Source organism: Colletotrichum scovillei (assembly GCF_011075155.1).
Source record: "Colletotrichum scovillei strain TJNH1 chromosome Unknown Contig00005, whole genome shotgun sequence".
Classification (NCBI taxonomy): Eukaryota; Fungi; Ascomycota; class Sordariomycetes; order Glomerellales; family Glomerellaceae; genus Colletotrichum; species Colletotrichum scovillei.
The window spans coordinates 2736546-2763292 of record NW_023336263.1 but is presented as its reverse complement, the minus strand read 5'-3'; the positions used below and the strand labels follow the sequence as shown (position 1 = coordinate 2763292).

At 53.9% G+C, this 26747-nt stretch overlaps 9 protein-coding genes across 9 annotated transcripts; 6 read left to right on the top strand and 3 right to left on the bottom strand.

The window, feature by feature from the left end:
• Positions 1-447: 447 nt before the first annotated feature.
• Positions 448-1801, top strand: HER10_EVM0005654 (uncharacterized protein; the record flags this gene model as incomplete). The annotated part of the gene is made up of 3 exons (XM_035475260.1): positions 448-747; positions 855-1438; positions 1499-1801. Exons 1-3 carry the CDS (start codon positions 690-692, stop codon positions 1799-1801), a joined length of 945 nt encoding a protein of 314 aa, XP_035333997.1. The 5' UTR covers positions 448-689.
• A 396-nt stretch (positions 1802-2197) lies between these two features.
• On the bottom strand, positions 2198-5215 carry HER10_EVM0012968 (fungal specific transcription factor domain-containing protein). The gene has a single exon (XM_035482342.1). The coding sequence runs from the start codon at positions 4842-4844 to the stop codon at positions 2322-2324; it is 2523 nt and encodes an 840-aa protein (XP_035334515.1). The 5' UTR covers positions 4845-5215; the 3' UTR covers positions 2198-2321.
• An 870-nt stretch (positions 5216-6085) lies between these two features.
• HER10_EVM0006014 (thiol-specific monooxygenase) lies at positions 6086-8046 on the top strand. Its single transcript, XM_035475612.1, has 3 exons — positions 6086-6420; positions 6499-7090; positions 7151-8046. Exons 1-3 carry the CDS (start codon positions 6140-6142, stop codon positions 7943-7945), a joined length of 1668 nt encoding a protein of 555 aa, XP_035334023.1. The 5' UTR covers positions 6086-6139; the 3' UTR covers positions 7946-8046.
• Positions 8047-8466: 420 nt separating this feature from the next.
• Positions 8467-9873, top strand: HER10_EVM0002668 (glutathione S-transferase; the record flags this gene model as incomplete). The annotated part of the gene is made up of 3 exons (XM_035472370.1): positions 8467-8753; positions 8812-8961; positions 9010-9873. Exons 1-3 carry the CDS (start codon positions 8742-8744, stop codon positions 9871-9873), a joined length of 1026 nt encoding a protein of 341 aa, XP_035333803.1. The 5' UTR covers positions 8467-8741.
• Positions 9874-11896: 2023 nt separating this feature from the next.
• On the top strand, positions 11897-13313 carry HER10_EVM0000820 (amidohydrolase; the record flags this gene model as incomplete). Its single annotated transcript, XM_035470588.1, has 2 exons — positions 11897-11983; positions 12072-13313. The coding sequence occupies 2 exons, from the start codon at positions 11897-11899 to the stop codon at positions 13311-13313; spliced, it is 1329 nt and encodes a 442-aa protein (XP_035333677.1).
• Positions 13314-15721: 2408 nt separating this feature from the next.
• HER10_EVM0006139 (uncharacterized protein) lies at positions 15722-16546 on the top strand (the record flags this gene model as incomplete). The annotated part of the gene is made up of 1 exon (XM_035475733.1): positions 15722-16546. One exon carries the CDS (start codon positions 15722-15724, stop codon positions 16544-16546), a length of 825 nt encoding a protein of 274 aa, XP_035334034.1.
• A 442-nt stretch (positions 16547-16988) lies between these two features.
• On the bottom strand, positions 16989-18445 carry HER10_EVM0009408 (feruloyl esterase B). Its single transcript, XM_035478896.1, has one exon. The coding sequence runs from the start codon at positions 18163-18165 to the stop codon at positions 17200-17202; it is 966 nt and encodes a 321-aa protein (XP_035334262.1). The 5' UTR covers positions 18166-18445; the 3' UTR covers positions 16989-17199.
• Positions 18446-18914: 469 nt separating this feature from the next.
• On the bottom strand, positions 18915-20279 carry HER10_EVM0009026 (uncharacterized protein). The gene has a single exon (XM_035478528.1). It carries the CDS (start codon positions 20201-20203, stop codon positions 18980-18982), a length of 1224 nt encoding a protein of 407 aa, XP_035334237.1. The 5' UTR covers positions 20204-20279; the 3' UTR covers positions 18915-18979.
• Positions 20280-21168: 889 nt separating this feature from the next.
• HER10_EVM0001331 (uncharacterized protein) lies at positions 21169-26708 on the top strand. The gene is made up of 4 exons (XM_035482855.1): positions 21169-23450; positions 23550-24054; positions 24106-25836; positions 25891-26708. Exons 1-4 carry the CDS (start codon positions 23350-23352, stop codon positions 26263-26265), a joined length of 2712 nt encoding a protein of 903 aa, XP_035333713.1. The 5' UTR covers positions 21169-23349; the 3' UTR covers positions 26266-26708.
• The last annotated feature ends 39 nt before the right edge of the window (positions 26709-26747 follow it).

Here is a 26747-nt window from a genome sequence, read left to right as displayed (position 1 = left end):
GGCAGCAGGGAGCGAGGGGGACTACTCCGCCCGTACGGAGTAGATAGCACATTTCTTCGTTCTTACATATAATGCATTCTGAAATTCCAGTCAAGGTGTTGAAGGTGTATTGTCTTGTTAAATCATTATCCGTCAAAGTTCATGGATTATGGGCTTTGTCTAATCTTCCCGATTGCGATTGTTTCCGACTTTGAACTATCCACTATGCATGTATAAGTTATGCGAGTCGAAGTGCCTGGGCATTCGAAGCCCAACAGGATGGATACGCGGCCCACGGATGGTCTGACCCAGCATCCGCCCGCATCACCCCCGTTGACAGCTGAGCCGGGGATGTATGCAGGAACGCGGGGTTAAAGCAAGTTGTCGTCTTGAAGATAACTAGAGACGGGGTCCTGGTCGTTGACCGCCCATCCTTCTGAAAAGTCCGTCCGTCTTGACCTTCCTGAGGATATCTGAAAAAGGGCCCCTGAGCGAAGATCCTCATCCTATAAGACCATCCGGCAACGAGTTTGATGTCACCTAGCAAGTCATGTAATTGAACCCCTTTTTTCTTCCTTTTTCCTGATCTTTGAACCCGACTTTTGTGCCAAGGAGCATATCATTGTGAAATTCTGATTTATCAACAGCGCAAGCGAGTCAGAACTACACCTAGAATCTCTACCATCAAGCTCGCACTTTGATCACTTACCATGACTATCGAATACGAGGTCAAGGGAAAGGTAGCCCTGGTTACCGGGGCTGGATCTGGTAAGTGATTGGTCTCCATCTCTACATGACCTTCAATGACGACACCCTTGGGTATTGATCGAAGATATCTCAATCGCCGGCTAACACGATATTCATAATTCTTCTAGGCATCGGTCTAGCCATCACCCAGCGCCTTCTCAATGAAGGCTGCTCGGTAATGATCGCAGACCTCGCCCTCCGCCCAGAAGCCGAGACCACCATCGCAAACTTCCCCCATCCGTCTCCATCCGCAGACAAGCCCTCAGCCGCCTTCCACAAGACAGACACGACAAACTGGGCCCAACTCAAATCTCTCTGGGCGGCAACCCTCGAAAAGTTTGGCCGGGTCGACATCGTCGTTAATAACGCCGGCATCTTTGAGCCGCCCTGGTCGTCCTTCTGGAACCCTCCCGGCGTCTCGCCTGAATCAAAGGATGATGCGGACGCTGAGGTGGGATCATACCACATCTTCAACGTGAATACCATCGGCCCCATCCGGTTGGCGCAAATCGCTATCGACTACTGGCTTCAGAACCGCGAGGTCAAGGGGAATCTGCTTTGGGTGTCGAGTATGGGCGGCTACATCCACTCCATCCAGACGCCGTTTTACTTTGCTAGCAAGGCGGCTGTTCTCAGTGTCGTCAAGTCGCTTCAGGGATTAAAGAAGTTGGTGGGGATCAGGAACTCTGTTATCTGTCCTGGACCTACGAGGGTACGTGAATGTTGGAAGTCCACGAGTCTGCTCACATAACAGAGGCTGACATAAGAGCAGACGCCCCTCTTTGATCAAGAATTCTGCCGCGACCGGTTGCCGGCTGAAGATCTTGCCCTATCGTCCGAGGACCTTGCCAACGCAATGTTCTCGCTGTTGACGGAGGAGCAGTATGGCAACGGCAACGTGCTCGAAATCATGATGGTGGGCAGCAAAGAGGAGCCCAAGATCCATACTAAGGAGGTGCAACTCGAAGCTCTGTACCCGACGGCTAGCCCCATGGGTGCGGGCACCAAGGCCATGGAGGCGGAGCTCAACTTTATGGGGATGATTGCCGAGAAGGGGATGCGGTCTAGTTGCTAAGTAGATCGGACGCGCTAGTGTAGATAGGTAAGAAATGTCAAGGCTATTCGTACATTTTCGAAATGATTTTGAGGGGCTTCAGGCTGTTTTCGACGCCATCAATACTTAGGTTGGATCAAGAATGACCGTAACGGCGTTTTGATACTCCGTACAAGACTTACTCCCTGGCCCCCTCGCTCAGAGCGTTCTTGGGTTTCTCCCTACTACCACCCAACGCTTACAAGCTCCGGGAACTTGACGGGCTGCTCCGTTCTACTGGCCCAGCAAGGCCCCCTTGCCTAGCGGTGGATACTCCACGGGTTGGATGCGGAACAAGAAGTCGTTCTATTCATGAGGAATGACCCAAAGAAGCCCAGGCAACATCCAATTTGGAAGCCAAAGGACCATGCCAGAATAGCCGAACGTGAATTCAGGATCAAAGATGCCGATGAAATCGAACTTGCATCGTCGCTCTAACACATTAAGGTATCTAGGTACTAATGAAAGTAAAACAAGCAGCCGGCTACAAGACAGGATCGTATCAGAGAAATCCCAGTTCCAATGACCCCCAGCCATAGTCCATGGCCGATTCATCATTCCCTACCGCTGCCGAATGGCGCGTAGGCCCCGTGGGCGAAAACGCAGTCTGACCCCTGAACCCCGCTGGCGCCGAAGCCTGCCCGCCACAATCGTCCGGGAACTCGTGAAAAGCATAACACGTCGACCGACCGAGGACCTCCTGCATCAACGCGACGAGCCGCGTGATGAGTGGCCGCACCATCGCCTGGTAGGATTCTCTAGACGAGAACTGGCCGCTGCCGCCACCGCCGCCGTACACATTGTTGTTCCCGGGAAAATGTAGAGTCGTGTAGCCGTTGTTGGGCACCCCTGAGATGAGGCCCATGAACTGCCGAAAGACTTGGGCGGCTTGGCGCGCCTGGTTCCAGCCCTCGGGGAAGGCCTCGAGGATGCTGACGATGACGGCGACCTCGTCGCGGGCGGAGAAGGATGTGCATTCTGCGGCGCAGGCGATGAAGCTGTGGATCAAGACCAGACCGACGGGGAAGAGGCGGCACAGGGTGACCCGGTTCAAGGGGAGCTGGCGCTGCTGGAGGAGGACCGAGGTTGACTGAAGGTGTTTTTGGGCGAAGCGCAGCAGCTCGACGGCGGAGACGATGGTGCCGCACGAGTTGAAGTGGCAGGGATAGTGGAGGAGGAGGAGAAGGTGGTAGTACCGCGCGCTGAGCCAGGTGACTGAGTTGTGGATGGGGACGTTGTCCGGTTCCAGTGGGGAGACGAGGCACCCGTTGCTGTACCAGTTTTCAATCTCGGAGCGGATGTTCTGCACTATGGCGCGCCTGTCTGCTTGCGAGAGTGCGGCGACCTCGTGTTGTTTGCGAGTGTGGATCTGCTTGAGGATGCGGTCTTCAAGCTGCCTGAGCTGGATGACGTGGCGATTTGTCTGGAGGATGGAAGCGAAGTGTTGACGGTCTGGGGAGGCAAACTCTTCGATGGTAAGGCCTGGCAGCGGGACGTCAACGTTTTCGTCAATGAGGGCTACAGGGAGACCTAGAGAGATGGCCATCATCCGGTCCAAGACGTAGATGCTCCAGAATAAGCGATGGCGTAGCTCAATGTCCATGGCGGAGAGATTCTTGTCTTCGGAGGATCTCCTGCTCAATCCGAGGAGCATGGCTTGGCGGGAGACGATGCCTGCTATAGACCACGTTGAAATGCCCTTTGGGTCGAAGAGTGAATACAGTGCCACCAAGACGAGGATCTGGATCGACTCGAGGTCTTCTCTGACGAGACACTCCTGAATGATGTCGGCGTAGGCTACGTCGAACTTGGAGGCCGTGTCGTTGGGTATTTGGCCGGCGCGCTGCAAGGTTGTGCATCCAATCGCCATGATAAGATAGAGCAGCGTAGAGTCGGCATCTCTTCGCCGCTTAGAAGATTCGCCTAGTGACTCGAGGTCTCGCAAGACCTTTGTCCTATTGACGAATGGGTACGCCCGATTGACATTCCGGAAGTAGGCATCGACGAACCTCCTCGCAATAGCGTCGCGAGGCAGGCTCGAGGATGTGAAGCCTTCTCCATCGCGAAGGCTCTCGATGCCGAGGATCCTTCCGGGCTCTGGCGCTGGCTGGAGCAGAGCTCGCATGTGATCATGGCCCCGTGACGACGATGATTCCGTGTCTACGTTCACCGCGAGACTTCTTTGATCAAAGAGGATCGGGCCCGATGCGCCAAGCGGTTGCTGATGCACGGCAAATGTGTCCCGCGGTTCCACGCGGTTACTCTCTGCACTGATAATAGACCCGGGCGTGGCTCCATTCGCCGCTGGCGTAGCCGGAAGAATCTCCATCGCTTGGCCCACGGCTGTGGTCGTAGTAGCCGCCGGCGAGGATCCCAACACGGAGGCAATGTCTGTGCCCGTGTCAAGAGTCTCTACGCCAGGGGCGCCGGCGACGGGCAAGTTCTCGTTGATGAAGCGCGAGAGCCATTCTATCCGAGCGCGCAGATGGTGCGTCTGGGCAGCTGTGGAGGCGGCGGGAGTGGAGAAAGAACACTTGTGTCCCGCGTTGGCACATAGAGTGCAGATGGGAAAAGTGCGACTGCACTTCTTCTTGAAGCTGCGGCAGCGATCACAGGCGGGGATGTCGCGTGCGGCCTTCGGCGACGATGCCGAGATGGATGACGGCGCCGCTCCTGATGCTGCTACTACTGCTGATGCCGATGCTGCTCCGGAGGTGGAGATGTTGGCAGCAGCTGCAACTGCGGTAGGACTTTGACCTGTCAGTGCCGGTGAGATTGGACCTGACGGCGGCGCTGGGGTCGAGCCCGAGACTGACGCCGCGACGGCTGCTGCTGCTACTGCTGACGATGAGACATCGGCGGCGGCATCCGGAGGTCCCGGGTGGACTGCTGAGGACGGTGTCTGGGGCGGCAGTGGAGGGCGTACGGCGGGAGGAGAGGCCGAGCGGCGCAGGGCTGGCGAGGATGGGGATGTCTGTCGAACGCGAAAGCGATGAATGTTTGATCTGATGTGTTCGGGCGACATTGCGACGGTGCGGCAATGCCAAATGGGATAGGGGGACTGGGCGACGGCGAGACGCCGACGTGAGCGCCCGTTTCGTGTCGGGGCTGTCGGAGACTGGACTTTTGGGGGGCGTTTCTTCGCTGGACACGTCGCATACACAACCGGTTGGTCGGCTGGGAGTGGGAGTGTGGGATGGGGGATCCTTTTTCGAACAGAAGCGAGACTGGAACTGAGTCGGGAACCTCTCCGCTTGTTGTTACCTTGCTTCACTTGCTCTATGGATCGTCATCTGCAGGGCAGAGGCAGAGAGAGTTCTTCAGCGGCTGTGCGGTTCCATGGCTACGGGTCGCGTAGTTTGATGGCAATCGTTTGTCGTGCGGTATTTGATTTTCTTGCAAAGAGAAGAAGAGTGAAAATTCTCTTCTCTCCCCTCCCCAGCGTCGCAACGAGGCTGTCCTGCCTTACTACACACTACCCGTACCTAGGTACGTGTACACACTATCTCTTCTTCTGCCCAGGTCGCTCTCCGCGCAGATCCGATAGCCATCCAGTCACTAAGTCTGGTACTGGGAGACCATGAACCGGCCGGCAAGTCGGATAGAAACACCAGGAATACGGCACCAAAGTACCACAGTACCAGCCAGTTGCCGATGGTGAAAGAGCACGACTCAAGCGGGCGTTTAGCACGCCATTACCGCGGTCTGTTCAGGGGCGACGAATGAGGAGTCTGCTTAGAGCGATTCTTCTGGTTTAGTCGGCCCAGTCTGGACCCGCTGTCGGGGATGCGTCATTCGGAGTTAATATTTCCTAATAATTTTGTTTTTGTGCTGAGGGGGAGGAACCGAGGAAGAGAGAGTGAGAGATAAGGGGCCGGCTGGCAGTTGGGGTGTGCTGCTACATTTTGATAGTCGGCAACTGAGAAATTCAACTGAAGCATCAACAACTTGGAAGCAAAGACAGTGTGACAGAGCCGAGAAACTGGGGAAACAGTAGTCAGATACGTACAGTAACTACTTTATGTAGTGTATGACTTACATGGGAAAGAAATGTTCATCCCAAACTGTCAGACTCTTCCAAGCGCTTGTGATCTAACCCCCACCCCGCCCAGCATGTCCCCGATACGCACAAATGGCGCTCACGCTGGCGCTGGCGTGGTCGGGCCAAGGCCGACTCGCGCTGGCAGTCATTGCTTTTGCTGCGACTCAGTGGGCCGTTCGTCCGACCAGCAGAAGCATATCGCCGAACCAAGGTTCGTCTGGAATCCTGTACGGATACTCTCGTCAGGAATCTAAAGGTCCAAGAGTGTAAATCGCCTGATGCTCATGCGGAGCATTAAGCACAAATCGCTCAGAGTTGCTCGTCACTCTTCACATAAAGCCGGGTCTTCTTTTCATCGTCATCGTCCGACAGTCTCATCAGTGGTGCTACCCAGATACCCCTCCCTACTGTCGCTTTCTCGCTTCTCTACAACCCCTCCTCGCATCCAGACCCGGCCAGACTCCGCCGCCATCATGTCGCCCATGTACCTTGAAGACAAACTCAACATCGACCGAGTCGCCATTATCGGCGCCGGGCCGTGCGGCCTATCCGCCGCAAAGTAAGCCCGCCGATCCGGCCCCAGCCGACGAGTCCCATGCCTTATACAAACTTACTTACTTTATCCGCACTCCGATAGGTACTTGCTAGCGGAGAAGAAGTTCTCCAAAGTCCAGATATTTGAACAGAGGGATACCGTCGGCGGCGTCTGGACATACAGCCCCTTGAACGTCATTGACGGTGACTTCAGCATCCCCAGGACACAACCAACCAAGAACCCGGATACGGCCGTTGCCGTTGAGGGACACGATGCCAAGCAATTCGTCTCTCCAGTATATGATTACTTGGAGACGAATATCCCCCACACACTCATGAACTACTCGGATAAAAAGTTCCCCTCAGATGCCTCGCTTTTCCCTCCTCACCAAACAGTGAAGAAGTACTTGGAAGACTATGCCGAGGAGCTGAAGCCCATCATCTCTCTGTCTACGCAAATCCTCTCCGTCAGAAAGTCTTCAGGTGGCAGTGAAGTTTATTGGGAGATTGAAAGTCTGAACCTCAAGACAAATGAAACCAACAAGGCGCAATTTGACGCTGTCTTCGTCGCGAGCGGACACTACAATGATCCCTTCATTCCAGACATCCCCGGCCTTGCCGAGTTCGACAAAGCACACCCAGACTCAATCTCACACTCCAAATTCTACAGGAATGCCGAGCAGTACAAGGGAAAAGTGAGATGAACTATACCCGCAACCCCTTGACCTAACTACAGTCACTCACACTCGTCACAGAAAGTCATCATTGTCGGCAACTCAGCTTCAGGCATTGACCTAAGCGCCCAAATCTCAACAGTCTGCGCCCTCCCCATCATCGTTTCCGAGAAGACCGTCCCCAACACCCCGGCAGAAGACCGCTCATCCTGGGCTAAACCCGTCCCCGAGATCCTCGAATTCATCCCTGAAAACAGACAAGTCCGTTTCGCCAACGGCGAGACCGAATCCGAAATTGACGGCGTCGTCTTCTGCACGGGCTACTTCTACAGCTTCCCCTTCCTCCGTGATCTCTCCCCTCCCGTCGTAACGGATGGCGCCTACGCGCGGAATCTGTACGAGCATCTCCTCTACATTGATGACCCGACGCTTGCGTTCGCGGGCATCCCGCAGCGCATCGTGCCGTTCCCCGTGTCGGAGGGCCAGGCGGCATATGTTGCGCGCGCGTGGGCGGATCGTCTGCGTCTGCCGAGTCGCGGCGAGATGAGAGAGTGGGAGGCGCGGATACTCAAGGACAAGGGCGAGAGTAAGATGCTGCACAACTTGGCGTTTCCCAAGGATCTGGAGTACATCAATATGCTCCACGCGCGGAGCCTGGAGGCGGAGAAGAGGGAGGGTCTGGAGAATGATGGTGTGGGAAAGATTCCGCCGTACTGGGATGATGAGAAGCGGTGGACGAGAGAACGCTTCCCTCTGATCAAGATCGCTTCAAGAAAATTAGGAGAGCGGAGGCATGAGATTACGACGTTGGAGGAGCTTGGTTTTGATTACAAGGCTTGGAAGGCTGGGCTTAATGAGGAGGAGAAGTTGCTGTGAGCATTGCTCCCTTATGGCTTAACCATTTCTTCCCTCTCCGTTTTCTGCATAGATTTTAGAAGGAGCAGGAATAGAGAAAGACTGAAGATGTATACACTGACGCCATCTAGCAGTTGATAGCTACGTTCTCTCGTGAGAGAAAGAGTATAAAAATTAATCCCATCAAGCTAGCTCCTCTCGTGGTGCGTAACAGGCGTCGGCCTCTGCCTGTACCTTGTAGTTCAATGCATCTCTTCTAGTTCACTGTACCAACTTGAGGGTAATTTTCTTCGAACACCTCTGTCGATGCCACCAAATCAATTTGCAGTGAGCCCAGATCAAGAATGGCGGGTCCTAGGATCTACTAGGTATAGACGCTATGGAGAAGGAATTGTTCCTACGATACAACGAGCTTACAAACTTGGACTCGTGAGCGCAAAGCTGACAAATGGCCTTCATCCCAAACTACACCTGCTGGCCGCGCGCGCCACGAGCGCTCGGAGTTCCGAACCGCGCGGGATGGATGCAGCTTCCCCGCTCTAGGAAGCTGGAGAAGTCTATTTTTACGTCATGTTCACCTCCTTTGTGGAAGCACGTCTGCCCTTTTGATATGATTCCTAACAAAGCAATCCATCCGCTATTAGTAGACCCCTCATCACGCCACATAATATCAGTGCAGTTGGAATCCCACCGGCTCAAGTTATTTCAATCCATCAAGCATATATGACATCTGGTATCGCACACTTATTGACTAGCAAAGGTCCGACCTGCTTTCTATCATAACAGTATAAAGCTACTACCTCAACTCACAATTGACATGAGTGAAGAGGTACGGTTGCACACACCTATAAATACCAAAAACATTCAAGTTAACTCCTTCATTACAGAAAGACCCCATCCGGTACCAGCCCGGAAAAGGCGGAGGCTTCGAGCGCACTGAGGCTCAGTTCCGCAACTTCATCACGAAAGATGCCAACTCAAAGTTCCCAGCTGAGAAAGGTCGTTATGCTCTCTACGTCAGCCCCGGGTGTCCTTGGGTAGGTCCCCATGCACGTCGACCTGAATGCCCCGCTGATAAAACGCAGTGTCACCGCGTCATGATCGTCCGCGCCCTCAAACGCCTCGAGGACGTCGTAGACCTCTATATCGCCGACATGGGCATGGGAAAAGAAGGCTGGCACTTCACAGACAGCCCCGAGGCAGCCAAATTCGGCGTTCTCCCGCGCGACCCCGTCTACGGTTTCATGACGATCAAGGAGCTCTACCTCAAAGCGAGTCCCGGCTACGACGGCCGTGTCACGGTGCCTGTCCTCTGGGATAAGAAGGCGCATACTCTCGTCAGCAACGAGTCTAGCGAAATTATCCGTATGCTCTACACCGAGTTCGATCACCTCCTTCCAGAGGTGGATCGCGAGGAGAGTCGACCCGGTGGCGGCCTGTACTCTGAGGCGAAGCGTAAGGAAATTGATGAGATCAATGAGTGGGTGTATCACACGGTCAACAACGGTGTTTACAAAAGCGGGTTTGCGTTCACGCAGTCCGCTTACGAAGAGAACGTCGACGCCTTGTTCAGGTCGCTAGATCGTTTGGAGGATATTCTCAAGGACCGGCCTTTCCTGACTGGCGATCACATTACTGAGGTCGATGTCCGCTTGTTTCCGACGATTGCCCGGTTTGACGTTGCATATGTCCCGATCTTTATGTGTAATTTGGGCACAATCCGGAACGATTACCCGAATCTGCACCTTTGGTTCAGGAGGTTGTACTGGGACCAGAGTGAGAGGACGCACGGCGCGTTCTTCAGTACGACGGATACGTGGGTGTCGAGGTTCAAGGAGGGATATGGCGGTGCGAGGACGAGGGTCTTGGGAATTACCGGGCCCCTTATAATTCCAAAGGGCCCTCGCGTTTTGGTTCACGAGCTCAAGGGGGAGGAAAGGCTTAAGTGACTGTAGTTTGCTTGGTTGCGAGGACTGGACTTTACAATCAACTGAGGTCGTAGATACTTCAAGGTAGTCAAGCTATGACGGTAATACCTGCTTGTTGTAACAATCCAAGGAATCGGCTGCATCTCAATTGGCCGCCATCCATCACTTTCACTATGACGTACTGGACTGCATTTAATCTTATCAGGTTCCTCAACACAGGATTACCCTGGGTCAAGCTTCTCGGCATTCCAAAAATTTCCGAAATATACATTACACTATTGCCGGGCAAAGACAGTAGTCAGCCAAGCAAATAGGCAGAATCAGTGGCTGCGGCGGTGTAAGTGAGGTAGGGGCTGTGACCCATCAGCACGCACTGCTGCTTGGCGACAGGGTCGCTGATCCTAGCAGCAAAGCATGTCCCAACGAATCAGAGTGGTGAGGAATGTGAACAAACGTCAATATCATCTGGCCACACTTTGCCACTGCCTGACTTGGTTCAGCCTTCTGGGGCAGAGCATTTCGCCCGATTTGAGGCAATGAATCCATTGACGAGAGCTTCACCAGAGTCTGCCAGTGTTAGACAGTCAGCCTTGAAAGCATTTGCGTTATTATATAATGGCAACAAGGTGAACTAGACTGCAAATGTGTCTATTGTACTTGGAAACGTATTGTAGATTCGCCATCTTTTCACTATCGCTGATTACACATTCTGTGGCTGCCATTAGACCTACAAGAGCTGACACTGGATTTGACGAGATCAGACAACTCTAAAATATTCCCGAAATATCGCAACGCGCGAAGATCATCAGATTACTTGACAGTTCTAATGCATCCCCTTTCGAAAAGCGGAAACTCAATAGCCGCTCTCAGCATCTTCAAGACCTTCGAAATTCGAATAGCTCATATAACCTCAATCACCTCGAGGTACCATACCAAACGAGAAATTGGCGACGATTACAAGACCCACATACGTCCAGGCCCAATTGCAGGCATCTCTCTAATTGCCATAGTGTTCGTCTTTCTCATACTTGTCGTCTGGGGCCGGCAGAGAGCCAGGGCTAGAGAGGAAGCCACCATGCATAGGTACAACGATTATGTCAGCAGTGTCGTGGCTCTCGATGACCAGCAGAGAGACACCAGGAATGGGGGCTATGCTTATGGTCGAGGCTATTTTCCAGGGCCGCAGTATAGCGCAGCCGAAGATGATGGTAGTGAGCGTGCTCGACGGCTGATGAAACCGCTTCCGCCGGTCCCTGGCAAAGTTGGCAGATCTCAACAGCAGTCATAAATTTGATGATGTGGGCTCAAGATATTATCGCGAAAAATTGGTTGGTGTAGCCTTGATTTTACATGTAGGCATGGCATTGGCGTTTTTGACATTCCCTTCTATTTATGAATGAAAGTCTCAATTTCTACATCAACGCAAATCAACCAAGTAAACCTAGTTGGAGAGGAGCCGTGCCTTGTGGTTAAATAATAGTATGCAAGATCCTATGCACTGTCGTCGCGCGCCCGAGCCCTCTGCGTGTAATGACTTACACTATGCCCCTTGCTTCTTGTCGTTGCATCACTCTTTAATGGCGGAAAATAGAAGATTCTCTTATCAAAATATCCACTCCGAGCCGGGAAGGCACGAATCTTCGGGGTTGTTGGGGACGAAGGGATGCTACTGGGCTGTCATAGGTATCACAATCAGCTCTCCTGACGAGCAATGTGGAGTCAACGATTATCTTCGTCGGCAATTCTGACCAGTCATCAACGACATCTCATCGCCGTCCGGGATCGAATCCCACGACAATCTAGGCGCAACATGTCGCAATCATGCTCCAGCGTCCTCATGAGAAGGAATCAAGGTCAGCAACGTACAAATCAGTTCTGTGCTGGGCAGACCTGAATTTCCATAAAAGCTGACCTCTCCTCCGCATGTCCAAGTTATGAGGTTCATTTTGTTCAACAAACGGCAGGAAGGATTATCTCATCTCAAGTCTACCAAGCCAACATGAACATTCGTATCCTTCCTTTAACATCTCAATTCGTCCCCAACATGGCCACCATTGCCCCGGAGATCGCTGATGCGATGGACAGATCTGTCAGCGATGCCAAAACCTTGCTGAGAGAGGTCGACTTAGACGTGAATAGTCCCAATCACCGTTGTTTGTGTCCCGCCAAGGGATGTAAGCACAAACTTGTCCTTGCTGACTCTGGGCTCGACATTCTAGATATTTCATCATCCGGAACTCAACTATGAAGAATTTCACGCGCACGATGCTCTCGTCGAAGTACTCAAGAAGCTTGGTTTCAAAGTCACCCCGCACGCATACGGAATTCCTACATCTCTAGAGGCCGAATACGGGGAAGGCGGCCGTCTCGTCGTATTCAACGCCGAGTACGACGCACTCCCTGAAATCGGCCACGCCTGCGGCCACAACCTCATCGCCACCGCATCCCTAGCTGGCTTCATCGCCACAGTTGCCGCCCTGAAGGCGTCCGGCAATCCTGGACGCGTGAGGCTTCTAGGCACTCCGGCCGAGGAAGGTGGTTGCGGCAAGGGAATGCTCGTAGGCAAAGGAGCATACGACGGCGTCGCAGCCTGCGTAATGGCTCACCCGGCCCCAATGTTTACCTACGGTAACGAAGGGCGACAAGGTGACGTATTTGTCAATCATGTCTCTGCTACCAGCTTCAGAATCAAGTTCAAGGGCAAGGCTGCGCACGCTGCCGCCTCGCCTTGGGAGGGTGTGAATGCTCTCGACGCTGCTGTCCTCGGCTACAACGGCGTCAGCATGATGAGGCAGCAGATGACCAAGGACTCCACCGTCCACGGTATTTTCACGGATGCCGGTGTCAAGAGCAACATCATTCCCGACTTTGCTGCCGTCGACTATACCGTGCGTGCGCCAACTATTGAGAAGACCAAGGAGCTGCGAGACCGCGTCATTGCGAATTACCGCGCTGGCGCCGTCGCCACGGGCTGCGAGATGAAGGTCGAGTACGATGTCTTCTACGCGCCCTTGCGCCCGAACAAGCAGCTCTCCCTGGTGTTTGCCGAGGCTGCGGCAGATTTGGGCATTCCCATGTGGTGCAACGTGGACACGAAGGAGGTCATCTCTGGGGCCACCGACCAAGGCAACGTTGGCTGTGTTGTTCCTGTCATCCACCCAATTTACGGGATTGAGACTAAGGAAGGGCAGAGTAACCACACTGCCGGCTTCACGGAAGCTGCCGGAGCCGAATCGGCACACGAGCGAACTCTTGTTATTGCCAAGGCTCTGGCGAGGTCCGCATGGGCTGTCTTGACCGACGATGAGGTGGCATCCAAGGTTCAACGCGAGTTCGAAGAGACCGTGGCAGAGAGGAGGTTGAAGATTTCTCTCGAGGAGGAAATGTCTCTTATCACGAAGGATCTCTCTCGGACCAGCACACCTGTGAGGAAACTTTGCTCTTGTGGCAACGGGGTTTAAGCAAGAGTACTTGATAGCTAGGCCAACACATCGGAATCCCGCTCTCTGCATTCTTTCAGTAGCATAGCGTAGCTGCTATTACCAAGCTTTTGTAGCAACCAATCCCGATGAATCGCGTCGTTTGTTTCTCTCGCCATAATAAACACAGCCCATTGGTTCCGCCACATGAACGGTCTATCTGGCTTCTGTGTAACCATCCGGAAAATAACCCGGAGGAGATCGTTTTTGGCGACGGTAAGATCTCGTTGAATCGATTCGGAGGGTGAAGCAGAGGCCATGGCAATCAGGGCACTGACGAGGACAGCATGGAAATGGGACACGATGCCGTAGGATGCTATGATCAACTTTGCATCGGCTGGATTGGGGGCTTCTGCCAAGCGGAATATCGCCGAGTATTCCTGTACAGATCCTCGGAAGTCAGCCGATGTGTTGGCCAGTTCAACGTGAGGTCTGCAAGATGTAAAGTGATAAAATAAAGGCTGTTATCTTACCTCTCGTAGACGATGTAGCGTGGTCAGTATGCCATTCAGCTGGTCTTCGTCAATACCGGATGCTTGGGCCCGATGCAATCGATCGAGACAAACGTTTGCGAAAAAGTGAAGCTCCAGAGGCTTTGATCGCTCTACATCATCCATGAGCTCTTCACAAGGATACAATGAGCCAAAGTAATCAGCGTGGACATTCCGAGAACAGGCAAACAGGGAGCGCGATGTGTCATCGCCGCAGAGTACCAGGCGAGAAACGTTGCCTCCAATGCCGCAAGATTCAGAGTCCAGGTCCTCGTACGCTATGAAGAGCAGGAGACTCGCGGCAAGACTTTTGTTCGGTAGTATTGGCAAATTGAAAGACAACCAGTCGACGTTGGACTCCGTTTCAGGAGACGTGCCGCCAGAAAGATCCAAAGGGGTTCTCTCCCCGGAATCTAAGAGGTTCAGAAGACGATGCTTGCGGACGTAGTCTGCTACGGCAGAGCTGAGCTTCTTCATAGCCCGACGACATTTATCATCCCAGATCGCACGGTACGTGAGTTGCGACAGCCAAAATGCCATCAAAGTCTTTGTATGATCACACATCGGCTCTTGTATTCCGTCGACAAAGCTATTGGTTCCCATTCTGAAATGAGACTTGGCCGTGGTCAACACCGTACGGTCCGGGTGATTCCGGGCAACAGTACCAAGGCATGAAGCGAGCAGCAAGTGCATGACCGTGGCGTCGTCGTAGGCATGATGGAGCAGGATGGCCAACTTGGACCACATGAAGGTCTTAGGACTACACTTTGAGAAGACGTTCTCGAAGAAATAGAGAGCGTTCTGCTCCAAGGGCCCAAAGAGAATCGAGCACCGGGACGGTATGTGTCGAGTGCTCAGCAGTGCTTGAGGTGATGCCGCTGTGTTCAGATCAAATATAACATCCAAGGCCAAGCGTTCGTCAAAGTGCGCTGTGTGGTTTAGCACCGGATCAGTCGCAATCGTCGACTCATTTTCTTTCACCGACGTCGTTGAGGGACTCCCTCCCCAATCAAGGGGACTTTCGTCACTTTCGACCCTATTCTGGACAGTGTTTTTGGAGGTGTCCTTCGAGGGTAAAATTGCAGGAGGCATGTACTGAAGGCGAGATTTGACAGGGCCAAACCCACGCCTTCGTTCTCGGAGAGGAACATGGTCTCTCCTCCATTGGCAGTGTCGTTGCAGGCGACTGCATCGCTGGCATGTAGGCCGGTCCTCTGAGCACTTGACCTTGGATCGCGCGCAGGTAACGCATCCCTTCGTTGATCGACTCCGTCGGCTGGACAGTGTAGTGTTGTCGAGCATGGTTGGCGATAATGCCTGTGAAGTGTCTTGCTCAATCGGTTGCGCAGTCGTCGGCGCGTGACCTCGGACAATAGGGAATGAGATCGAACGACGTGAGGGGTGGCATGGTGTTGACGAGGGAGGACGGCCCTATATTGAACGAAAAGCAAGAGAGTGCGATGGTCGAGAGAAGTTATTGATAAGAGATACAGAAGAATTGCATCATCCCGGAGTTAACGACTTACTGTCGCTGACGCTCCTGATCCCTGAATCGTGCATAAGACTACCTCAACTCTGGGGTACCAACTTAGCCTGAGTGGAGAACTGCGGTCCGAATTGGCCACTAAGAGTCTTCGGACCGAGAGTTAATTGAACGAACAATAATAGTTCAACATGTTGATAGCCCACCTAAGGTAGGTAATAAGATACTTACTTTATCATATCTAGATATTGTCAACTTTCAGACGACCTTAACCCAGAGATTTATAGTAACTGAGAACTTTCCCCATAGGAAAGACGACCCAAGTTTCTTTTTTGAGATCACACAATTGTGATATGTGAGGCATCTAGAGCGGAACCCACCCAACAAAACAAATAATCTCGTCGAGTCGTGTTACGATGGATGAATCACCTTTACGTGGAGAGGAGCATCGACGAAGATCCTCCGAAGGACAGGGGCGGCCGAAGAGCGTCCAAAACACGACCAAGAAACACCGATGGTGGTCGTCTGAAAACCTACAGTATATACCACTAGACGACTCTGACGAAAAAGGGGATACAGGAGATGCATGGGCGCAAGAGTTGAGAAGAAGCAAAGCCTCCCTCTGGAGATGGCGTTGTGCCACGGTAGTGCTCATACTAGCCTTGCTCCTGTCCTGGCTCCCACTCTCAGCCCCAGAACCACGTCGACAAGACTACCCCCAACCAGAAGAAGGCGAAAATAACGTCCTGAAATGGATGAAAGAGGCGGAAGTCGCCCAAGGACACTTCTGGTGCGGCAACTCGACTATCGAAGCCAAACGCAGAGGCTGCGCCTTCAACAAGCTGCACAACAGATGGATGCCACCAGCCTGCACGCAAGATTTCGAGCATGCCAGACAAGCCGTCTTTGAAGCCCTAGGCAGTGGCGAGGAGGAGCCGATGTTTCACTTCTACAGGGACGAGGACGGCAAACCAGGGGCGGAGATTTCCGACGACGAGCTGGATGAGTTTGAAATCTTGACGCCGGCATGGACGACTGTTGGGCACCACATGACGCACTGCATGTATCTTTTGCTGCAGGCTGCTGCGGCGTTGAATTTGGGGACAAAGGCGGATATGGTCGTTCACGCGTGGGAACATGCGAAGCACTGTGCCATGGTTGTGCTTAATGAGACGAAGAAGGCGCCGGCTTGGAACGATGTCAAGAGTTTTGGGCATACGCAGTCTGGTGTTTGTTGGTAAATATCTGCCCAGTAGTCAATGAAAAGGTATACTCGAAAGTATTCACATAGTCCATGGAATACGGCAAGGCTGGATGAATAGGCGACTCCGTACCTTCCTGAACTTGCCGGAAGAAGGCCATGTAGGTCCTCTCAATTCTATTCCTGTCACCAGCCAGCAGGCGCCCGTCTAGGTCGACGGGTCAGGTCAAACTGGCTGGGTGGTGGAGTGTTTCATGGTCAACAATCAAATTATACGCCAACCAGCCTACTCGACGACAGGCTTAGTGAGTCCCCGAGTTCGAATCCCAGTATGAGCACCAAATTCCCCAGCATGAGCACCAAGAGATGTAGCCCCCAGTTCAGCACCGGGGGGGGTGAACTCTTTTTGCTACCTTACCTTATGAAGTCTACTTTGCTCCATCTGCATATCGGGCCTCCGGTATGAGTAATTAGCTAGTGTACTCTGATATCAAGCTGACTTCGTCTCTGGGGAGGCCGTAGCCGTAGAGGGCAGACTTCAGTTATCAATGCTAACTATTTAAGGTAACTGTCAGCATAAATCGTCAATGAAGTACACACGGTATGTATTCGAATAGCACTTATAAAATTTGAAGCTCAATACTTCTTCAATGGTACTTACTCGCCCATCCACTCCAAGATATCCAATGTAGGCTAGTAAACCTTCGACGAGCGCCGTCTCTTAGCACAAGTACCCGACACAGGCAACGACTTGCGCGAGAAGCAGTTCTCCCCAACACAATCCAAATCAAAGAACCTGATAACCTCATCCGCCTGATCCGGAATATTATGATCAATCCCATGCGCCAAAAACGCCTCAAACAGCCCCTTCGTCCCATACACACTCTTCGTCCACCCCGCAACGGGATCATCCTCCACAACTTCCGTCGGCGTAGCCCCCGTCCCGAGCACCGTAGTCCACATCTTGATCTCCTCGTAGAAATTCGTCACATTCAGCACGTTATCCACGTCCCCGTGCAGAACCTGCAGCTTCGGCCTCGGCCCAGCGTACCCCGGATACGCAGCCTCGACAATGGCAGCCCACTCCTCGCCGGTATGCGTGATCCGCCCGCTCGCGCAGTCGTCAGACCACACGGCGAACCCATCCGCGGCATAACACCCAAACGGCACGCCCGCGAACGCCGAGCCCGCCGCAAAGACGTCCGGGTACGCCCCGACGAGGACGTTGGTCATCATGGCGCCGGAACTCACGCCGGTGACAAATACACGATCCGCATCGACATCGTAGTTCTGGAGAGTCCAGCGGACCATGCTCACGATTCCCAGAGAATCACCGCCGGCGTCGTGCGAGAGCGTCTGCGGTGAGGAGACGTCCCAGCAGTAGTCTGCCGTGTGGGGCGTGGAGGGGTATATCGTGACGAAGCCGAGGGTGTCTGCCAAGGGGCGCCAGGGCTTGTAGTTGAAGGCGTCTGTCGCGTTGCCGTGGCACCAGTGCGGGAAGACGAGGAGGGGCGCGTTGGGGATGAGGGAGTCGGGGACGTAGAGGTAGAAGGAGACGTTTGTGGGGTTGGGGCCGAAGTCGGTTGTGATATGTTGGAGGGAGGCGGCGGTTGCGAGGATTGGGAGGAGGGCTGCTGCCCAGGCTAGATGGAGGCGCATTGTGGAGGTCGTGGTTTGGGAAGAGATTGCCTTAACGATTGCGATCTGGGAAAAGATGCCAAGAGAACGAGCTGGTATTGTTCCTGAAGTGGGATCAGAGCTGCTTCTTATGTGCTTTCTAGGGGAGCTGCCCCCGGCACCCCCGCGATACCGGGCATCCGGGTAGAAGGGGTAACATATGATGGCCCTTCATGGTGCCTCGTTCTCACTGGTTCAATTGGCATTGGGGTTGATTGAGGTTGCATTTCTTGCGCTTGGTTGGCGGGGATGGTGTTGTAGGGGAGATCGTCGGTGGAGATGGACCATGGAGGTTCGTGCCTCCGTTTCCCAAAGCGGGAATGTGGAGCCGCGGTGAGCCGGTGAGCCGGGTCTCATCGGTGCGAGAAGTCCGAGAAAATGGCTTCTACTCGCAATGTCTTCTGAATGGCTGGCGATCCTGGCAATCATGAAATTTCGAGCAATTAACGACTTTGCCCTTCTGGTGATTACAATACGAACCGTATGGGAGGTTCAATGGCACTACTGAATCTCACATCTCTAAACCTCTCTCTCTGCGTTAACAAGTCGAGGAGACATCACCAGGTTCACCATCACGAGATGCTGCTTGCCAAATACCCATTGATTTTGATTGACCAAGAACTCCAGACGACGCATTCTCTGCCCTATTGCACAATATTATGTCAATTGTCGGCCAAGCCAAGTCTATATTCTCTGCCCTATTGCACAATATTATGTCAATTGTCGGCCAAGCCAAGTCTATGTGCCGTTTCTACCCCGCCATTCTCTACGCCCCCGTGAAGACCGAGTCATCCCCTTATTTTCTCTTTGCGAACGAAGAAGCAGTTTTCTGAACCTTTGTCGGCGGTGCCGCCTCCGCGTCGCTGTCGTCGTCCTCATCCGAATCTTCAACATCGTCGTGATCAACCTCGTCCTCGTCAATAACCTCCTCGCCCGAGCTCTCGTCCTCCGCCGCAGCAACCTCTTCCTCGTCATCTTCGTCATCCGAATCGCCGACGAAGCCGTTGGCAGCAGGAACCTCATCGTCATCATCGTCGTCAATTCCCAGGAGCGCATTCCTTGCGCCGTTCAACACCGTCTCGGCGTCCTCCTCGCCTTCGACGTAGATGGCACCCTCCTCCTCGTCATCGTCCTCGTCATCCGCGTCTTCGAGCTGTCTCGCGGCGTCACCCCCACGTGTCCGTCCGTTCCTGAGCTCCATCTGCGCATGCAACATGTCCAGCTTGCCCTTGAGGGCGAGCAGGCTCGGCAGACCGCGCGAGCGCTCGCTGAGGACCTTTTGTAGCGCGACTAACCGCTCCAGGGCTTTGGGCTGGACCGCCAACGCGCCGCCGTGTACGATGAGCGTCCACTTGACCCAGTCCATGAGGCTGCCCGCGCGACCGGGCCGTCTGTGGAAGCGGGCGGAGAGCTTGGTGAGGAGGACGCCGGCGAGGCTGCTGTCGAGGCGCTCAATCGTCTGCTTGATGCCTTCGGGCTGGCTGGTCTGCAGGCAGTTCTCGAGGAGGTCGGTGTCGTCGGTCTTGAGCGCCTGGGTGAGGACGGTACTCAGAGAGGATAGCGACACGGGCTCGAGGCCCTTTCTTGATGACTGCGAGACGAGGGCCTTGCTGCTGGCGTCGTCTTGTTGCGCGAGCATGGCGGGGACGTCGATCGTGCCGCGGATCAGCTCGCCAAAGGTGGGCGACCCTGCCTCTTCTTCCTCCTCTGTGGCGCCGGCCTCAGCATCGGCCTTGGTTTGTGTGGTGGTTTCTTCTGTGGCGGTGCCGTTCACGGCTTCCTTTGCGTTGCCGGTCTCGACTTCGGCGCCTTCCATTTCCTCGTCTGAAACATCCTCATCGCTCTCCTCGCCGGAAGAAATCTCAATCGCTTCGTTGGCGTTGCCCTTGAGTGCGGCTTGCAGAGAGTCTGTCGCAGAGACGGCGGCTCTGCTCTCGTCAATTGTGGTCTTGGAAGCCTTGGGGGTCGACTTGACGACTGGTGCCGTGAATTTGCCGGAAGATCTCCGCCTTGATGACATGGTGACGGAATTTTGGGGGGGTATCTCGAAGGAATCGGGTGGTGAAAAAAAAAGGTGGGAAAAGTCGTGATCGAGTTCCTCTCCTCCAGCAGCGACAGACCTGCTTGAACTTTTTTTTTCTGCCGCCAACCAATTTTTTTCTTCCTGGTTGGATGTACATGACCGCCCGCGGGGGGTCTCGCTGACATAATGAGTCGAGGTGGGGCTGTTCTCATCGATGTCGGGTCCAGTCGCGAGATTCTCGGCTTCGGAAAGACCATTCTCCGCGACGTCTTGATCCCAGCTGCTTATGTAAGTGGAGGCTCTGTCCCATTCATCGTGGTTGAGTTTGAGGTCAAGAGATGCATCTGCACAAATCACTAACACTAATCGACGCGATGGACCACTGTTGACTATGAAGGGCAGTCTGTTTATAGCCTCTCGGCTCAATCATTTGCCTGGATCTGGGCCGCACGCTGTTTGTCTAAACACGACCGCCTACCTAGTAGAACCGACGCAAGTTCCACGTTGAGTCAAGCAAGCGGCGACGTGACAGTGCGCAAGCCAAGAATCTGAAGGAAGCTATTCGCAAAGGTGTGCAAAGCCTCAAGCTAGAGCAACAGAGTCTGGCCGGACCATCAGAACTTGAGAAGCTCACGAGTAAACAAGAAGGTGATTGGGGGCATGGACGCTATTGTCCAGCTACCCTCGATCGAGAGCTTTTGCGCCGCAACGACCGCTGGCTATTGATTGGCTGACACGGTTCTCAGGAAGGCATGGTCCCGTCACTCTGTGCTATGCCATATTTGTCTCATGGGGATCCACTATCAAGTCATGATTGGTTCACAAGACTGCAGCTATCCCTGTTGTATGCCCTGGCAAGGGTAATCTGTCGAGCTCTGACTGGGGTCAGCGCGACTTGGCGGGTTCCTACAAATAAGAAGTGGCCCCGAATTCTGAATTTCGCGCTTCTGATGCAGAAAAGTCCTGGAAAAAGTCCAAAGAAGCCTGACATTGGTCATCTGATCTGTCACGAGACCTTTGAGAGACACAGACACCTCGGAGCGAACAGTGTTGGCTCAGAGCTTTCTCTTGTTCGATTGGGGACCATTCCGGTACGTACCGATTTTGTTTTCCGTCGCATCCAACAAAGCCGATTCTTCTTCTGCTCTTCCCAACTGCCACCAAACATGCCCTCACTTCACTACGAAAACTCGCACTACTCTGTATCACCAGTTGCATTGATTGCATTGCATACGCGACGTGTCGAGCTATTCCTCCGGTGTTTCCATCCCCCCTACTGTCGTTTTTTCTATCCTACCGATGCGACGGACGGACCGCGTTGGCTTCATCTGCCACCACTCTGTCTACCATTACCTATGGACCATTATTGTACTTTCAGAAATGAGAAACTATGTTTGCTCTTGCACAATCTACATATTGATGTCGCGCGCTCCGCCTGGCTCCTTCTGCTTGGAATTCGAGGTGTCGCGATGGCTGGCATTTGTTGCGTTGCCTGTGTCGCGCTCCTTGGCCTGGTTCACTCATCAAAAGTCCACCAGCCTCACGCATCTCTTACACGATCGACGAGCTCAGCCACATCTCAGCTTGCATTACTTGTACTTGTACTACGATGCCGATGCTAACCACTAATGGATGTCTAGAAGCTAGGAAACAAAACGATACAAGGCAAGAGCAAAGCATCACAAACACGCCTCGAAACTTTCTTTAGGTGAGTTTGTAATGCATACGTACTTCGTACCGAATCTCATAACTGTCCCCGTCCTCGACCGCCATATCCTCAATTATCGGTCAACACAACAAGAAAGAGACGTCTTCCCGTCTTGCATCTTACATTCAATATTTCCCACGTCCCACGCAGACGCGGTCCACATGGCATCCCAAGCCCCCAGTCACATTTCCCAGCCTCGCGCGTTTAGGCCAGATCCGGGAGCTGGACAAGCACCTCATTGGCTAGTGCCTCCACAACTTGCATAAATATGCATTTTATGTCACCTTGCGGCCCCCCCTCCCCCCGGTCCACCCTCGTCCTCCTTCAACTTGCTCTTCCAACCATTTCCTCGCAAATTCACGATCTCTTCCCTCTTTTTTTCTCAAGTCTTGCCCGTCTTCCGTGCTTTCTCCCACTCGGACCTCTTTCCTGCCTGACCCTTCTGGCTTCAACCACCCACACCCCCAGTCGTCGATCACCCAGACGCACTGACCACCTCCTCCCTCTGAGTCTCTCACTCACTCTTTCCCTCTCTGACCTCTAACCCCCCGGTCTTTCCTTCCCGCCTCTTTCTCGTCGTCTCGTCGTTGCTGGCCCGTGGCTTCCTGCCCAACGCTACGCCACTACTTCTTATTTTTTTTTTTTTTCTGCCGCTGTTTTCAGGCTGCACCCCCTTCTGAAGCAAGACCCGTCGCCCAGTCGCGAGTGCGCGCCTTCCTCCGATAAGGCCAGATAACCGGCTGTCCGGGGGCCACCCTTCCCAAGCTCGTTCTTTCTCATAAATAGGACGCGCCGCCATCTCGGCCAAAAACCACTGACGTGCACGCGATTTCCTCCGCCCAGGTCCTCCACCTTCCCGTATCGCCAAAAAAGTACCTCGCACCTGCCATTCGCGACGCGACACGGCCGGATTAACCATTTCGCCCATCCCATCGTCGCCGCAACCGACGATCACCTCAACTTGCGACACCACCATATAATCAATTGCGCATCGTCACTCATCGTCGGCGCATTCTGGAATCTTTCCTCGGATATTTCGCGATATTTTCAGTACCTCCATCTCCCGCAATCGCCTCTGTCGACCCTGCGTGCCTCGCGCGTGCATCGAAAAACATCGCGACGCACCTTCCCTAATTACAACCAAAATTGCGCCGGCTCTTTGCTCCCAGCTGTTCCTGCCTTGCCACATCCTCTCGTATCTCGAATCATCGACGCGATCGCTACTGCTTCACGCGCGACAACTTCAGAGTCATAGAATTTGGTCTGCGCATACACCACCGCTCGAGTCAGCAACAACAAGGCGCTATCCCCGACGTTAGCCAACCGAATCCTTGTTGTGCATCCCGCCATCGCCGCAACCTAAAAGACATCTGCGCGCGTCGCTACCTTCATGTTGCGTCGCGCACAGTAAATCTGCCCTTACCTCAACCACCATATGGCAGTCATGGCGTCGCCTCAATCAGAACGCGCCGTCCCGGATCAGAAGCCGGCCGAATCCACACCAGCAAAGGACGATAGCAAGCCCGAAACCAATGGGTGAGTAGTAGTTGCATTTGTTGCGCGATGGGCTTCTTTTACCCGTTCGCACGGCCTCTCTCAGAGCACAATTGCTGATGATTGCTTCTCCTTCCACAGTCACACCTCGCCTGCTGAGAAGAGTTCCGAGAAGGCAGACGAGTCCGCAAAGTCACCCAAAACCAATGGCGACAGCAAGCACGATGAGGAAGTGAAGGCGTCGTCCGATGCGAAAGTAGCTTCCGCCAATGAGAAGGAGACGGAGAAAGAGGAATCAGCCAAAAAGTCACCTACACCGGCTGACGAATCTTCTACCAAGCCCAAGTCCGCAGAGCCTGAGCAGTCAAAGGAAAGCAAGGAACTTAGCAAATCTCTGAGCCCCCCACCTGCTGAGCTTCCCAACGACGTCGACATGGCCGACGCTCCAGAGGTCGAAAAGGCGGAGAAGAAGACCGACGAGAAGCCAGAGGAGAAGGCAACTGAGAGGAAGGCGGAGGCTTCTGAGCCTGCGAAGGCTGTGACAGAAATCAAAGACAAGGACGTCGAAATGAAGGAGAGCGACGACAAGGTCAACGGAGCAAAGGACGAGTCGCCGGCGGCTCCTACAACTGCCGCTGACCAAGAGGTAGATCTCCAACCAGCAAGCTTGTCTCAACTGGCCATTGACAATGACAAGGAAAAGGACAAGCCTTCGAAGCCTGCAGACGAAGACATGCCCATGGCGGAGGCGCCATCAACCGTTAGCAAGGTTTCTCGCGAGAGAGAAGATGACGCCGATGCTGAGCCCGCTCCCAAGCGCGCGAAGACCGATTCGAATGATGGAGCCATCGAGTCCACCGTCGAGGTTAAGCCCCAAGGCGCGCAAGACGATTTGGCCAAGGGTGAGGCGGCTCTCGAAGACCTCCCTTCATGGATCGATGCTGCACGCGACCCCAAACCCCTGACATCTCACCAAACGAGAGAATTCCGCAAGGTATTGGCGGGTGTAAAGAAGACCAAACACGGCGCTCACTTCAAGGACGCGGTTGTCCGGATGTGGCCTAGCCTTGCCGAGAGCTATCTCATGCGGGTTAACAGGCCTATGGATATCGGCGAGCTTGAGCGAGGCCTGCGCGACAACAAGTACAGCAGCCTGCGTCAGTTCAAGGATGATCTTGGATTGATCTACAAGAACTCAGTCACTTTCAACGGCATCAACAATGAAATCACGTTCGCGGCACTTAGTGTGGTTAAGTTAGCCTGGACCCGCGTTTTCGAGATTCCTTCCGACGAGCCCGCGAAGTCGAAGCCAGTGCCGAAGCCCTCCCGATACTCAGAGTCACGGACATCAGCCCCTCCGCCTCCTGTCCGTAGACAGCCTAGCATTGCTGCCGCGAGCCCGCCGGCAAAGGCGGAGGCCGAAGCATATGCCGTTCCTCCTGGCGGTGTGCCGCAAGTTCGCCGTGCCTCGACACAGAATGACTTGGACCGTCCCAAGCGCGCCATCCAGCCCACCAAGAATCGCGACCCCGACTACTCCTCCAAGACCTTCAACCGGAAGAAGTTGCCCATTGAGCTTCAATTTTGTTACGAGGTTGTCAGTGAACTGATGGATCCCAAGAACGCCTCGTGCAACCTCGCATTCCTGTCCCCGGTCGATCCCGTGGCCCTAGCCATCCCCACCTATTTTACCATCATCAAGCGGCCGATGGACTTTGGTACGATTATGGCCAAGCTCAAGAGCTACGACTATCCCGGTATCAAGGAGTTCCAAACCGATGTCAAGCAGGTCTTTAAGAACTGTTACAAGTTCAATCAACCTGGCCAGCCCGTCTACGAGCAAGGTCAACAGCTCGAGCAAATCTTTAGGGGTCTGTGGTCAAAGAAGGAGCAGTGGATAAACAAGCACACCCCCGCCAAGCCAGTTGATGACGGCTCAAGTCGCGATAGTGAAGACGAAGCCGAGGAAGAGGAAGAGGCGCCAGCCCCTGCAGTTGATCCCTCGGTGGCTGCGACGATTGCATTCCTGGAGAAGCGTCTCGAGCAGGAGACGAAGCAATTGACCGAGCTCTACAAGACGGCGGACATCGCTAGTGACGCTGTTATCGACCTTCAGCAGTCTTTGCTCACCACCATCCGGCAGCGTCTCATAGACGAGAAGGCCAAGCTCACCACCACGAAGCCTGCCAAGAGCGCCGCTAAGGCCAAGCCGCCAAAGCCTGCTAAGTCGAAGGCGGCTAATGTCCCCGCGAAGAAGGCAGCCGCGGCTCCCGTCTCGAAGAAGAGCGGTGGCGGCGTGGCTAAGAAACCCAAGCAACGAAACATGAACCAAGCTGAGAAGGATGCTATCGCGAACGCTATTAACGAACTTGAGAGTCCTCACATAGAACGTGCCATCGACATCATCAAGAAAGATACTGGCCAATCGGTAAGACAAACCGATCTGTTTTCTTCATTAGATGTATGCTGACCATCCTTGCAGGAAAATAGCAGTGGCGAACTCGAATTGGAGATCGACCAACTCACCAATGAGGCGCTTCACAAGCTGTGGGATCTGTGCAAAAAGACTTTGCCGAGCTTTGGGCAGGGCTTGGGTTCGAACGGACCAGCACGTGACGCATCACCAGTGAACAATGCAGCGGCAAAGTCGTCGGCAAACAAGCCGTCCAAGTCGAAGAAGAACAAGCCCATGAACGCTCAAGAGCAAGAGGCTCGCATTGCCGAGCTCGAGCGGCTTCGCAATATGTACGACGGCAAGGAACCGGGTGATCAAGAGCGACCTGGTAGCTCTGGTCGTGCGCACGAAGCTCCTGTTCACGACAATGACAGTGAATCTTCGGATTCGGAAGAGGAATAGAGAGGCATAATGAGTAGCAGCAACTTTTTGGGTCCAAAAGTCGCTATGTGGCGTGGGGAGGACGACTGAATGCGCCTGGTACCCTACGATAGGGGAGTTTGGCGCTGTACTACTTGGCTCATTCCGACACGCTAGAAAGGGCTTCCCTCGCGTGACGCTCAGCAGCATCTCAAGCGGGCGCTTCCCTGACCCATTGCCTCACGGCCCTGGGTCGGGGGTGGACCGCGGGGATAGCGATGACCGTGGACGTCGCGGAGGACTCCTGCGCATTGAGCGCACAGGCGATGTATCTGCCCTACAGCGGGATTGAGAAGAGCGTTGATTTGCGGGCGTTGTGACTGTATGCCCAATACATAGCATCTTTTATTGCCAGCTAGCGGACGTCAAAAGAGGCTAGCCAACATTTGAGCTGTAGAATATGATGTATAAAACTTTTCAACCCGTGCTATTGACGAAGTCTACAATCCGCAGATTGCTTCAAG

Coding starts and splice junctions, on each gene's coding strand:
- HER10_EVM0012968 (XM_035482342.1), bottom strand. CDS start 4,844: ATGTCGCCCGAACACATCAGATCAAACATTCATCGCTTTCGCGTTCGA.
- HER10_EVM0006014 (XM_035475612.1), top strand. CDS start 6,140: ATGCTCATGCGGAGCATTAAGCACAAATCGCTCAGAGTTGCTCGTCAC. Junction 6,421..6,498: donor TGCGGCCTATCCGCCGCAAA/GTAAGCCCGCCG, acceptor GCACTCCGATAG/GTACTTGCTAGCGGAGAAGA. Junction 7,091..7,150: donor CCGAGCAGTACAAGGGAAAA/GTGAGATGAACT, acceptor CACTCGTCACAG/AAAGTCATCATTGTCGGCAA.
- HER10_EVM0009408 (XM_035478896.1), bottom strand. CDS start 18,165: ATGCGCCTCCATCTAGCCTGGGCAGCAGCCCTCCTCCCAATCCTCGCA.
- HER10_EVM0009026 (XM_035478528.1), bottom strand. CDS start 20,203: ATGTCATCAAGGCGGAGATCTTCCGGCAAATTCACGGCACCAGTCGTC.
- HER10_EVM0001331 (XM_035482855.1), top strand. CDS start 23,350: ATGGCAGTCATGGCGTCGCCTCAATCAGAACGCGCCGTCCCGGATCAG. Junction 23,451..23,549: donor AGCAAGCCCGAAACCAATGG/GTGAGTAGTAGT, acceptor CTCCTTCCACAG/TCACACCTCGCCTGCTGAGA. Junction 24,055..24,105: donor CAACTGCCGCTGACCAAGAG/GTAGATCTCCAA, acceptor GACAATGACAAG/GAAAAGGACAAGCCTTCGAA.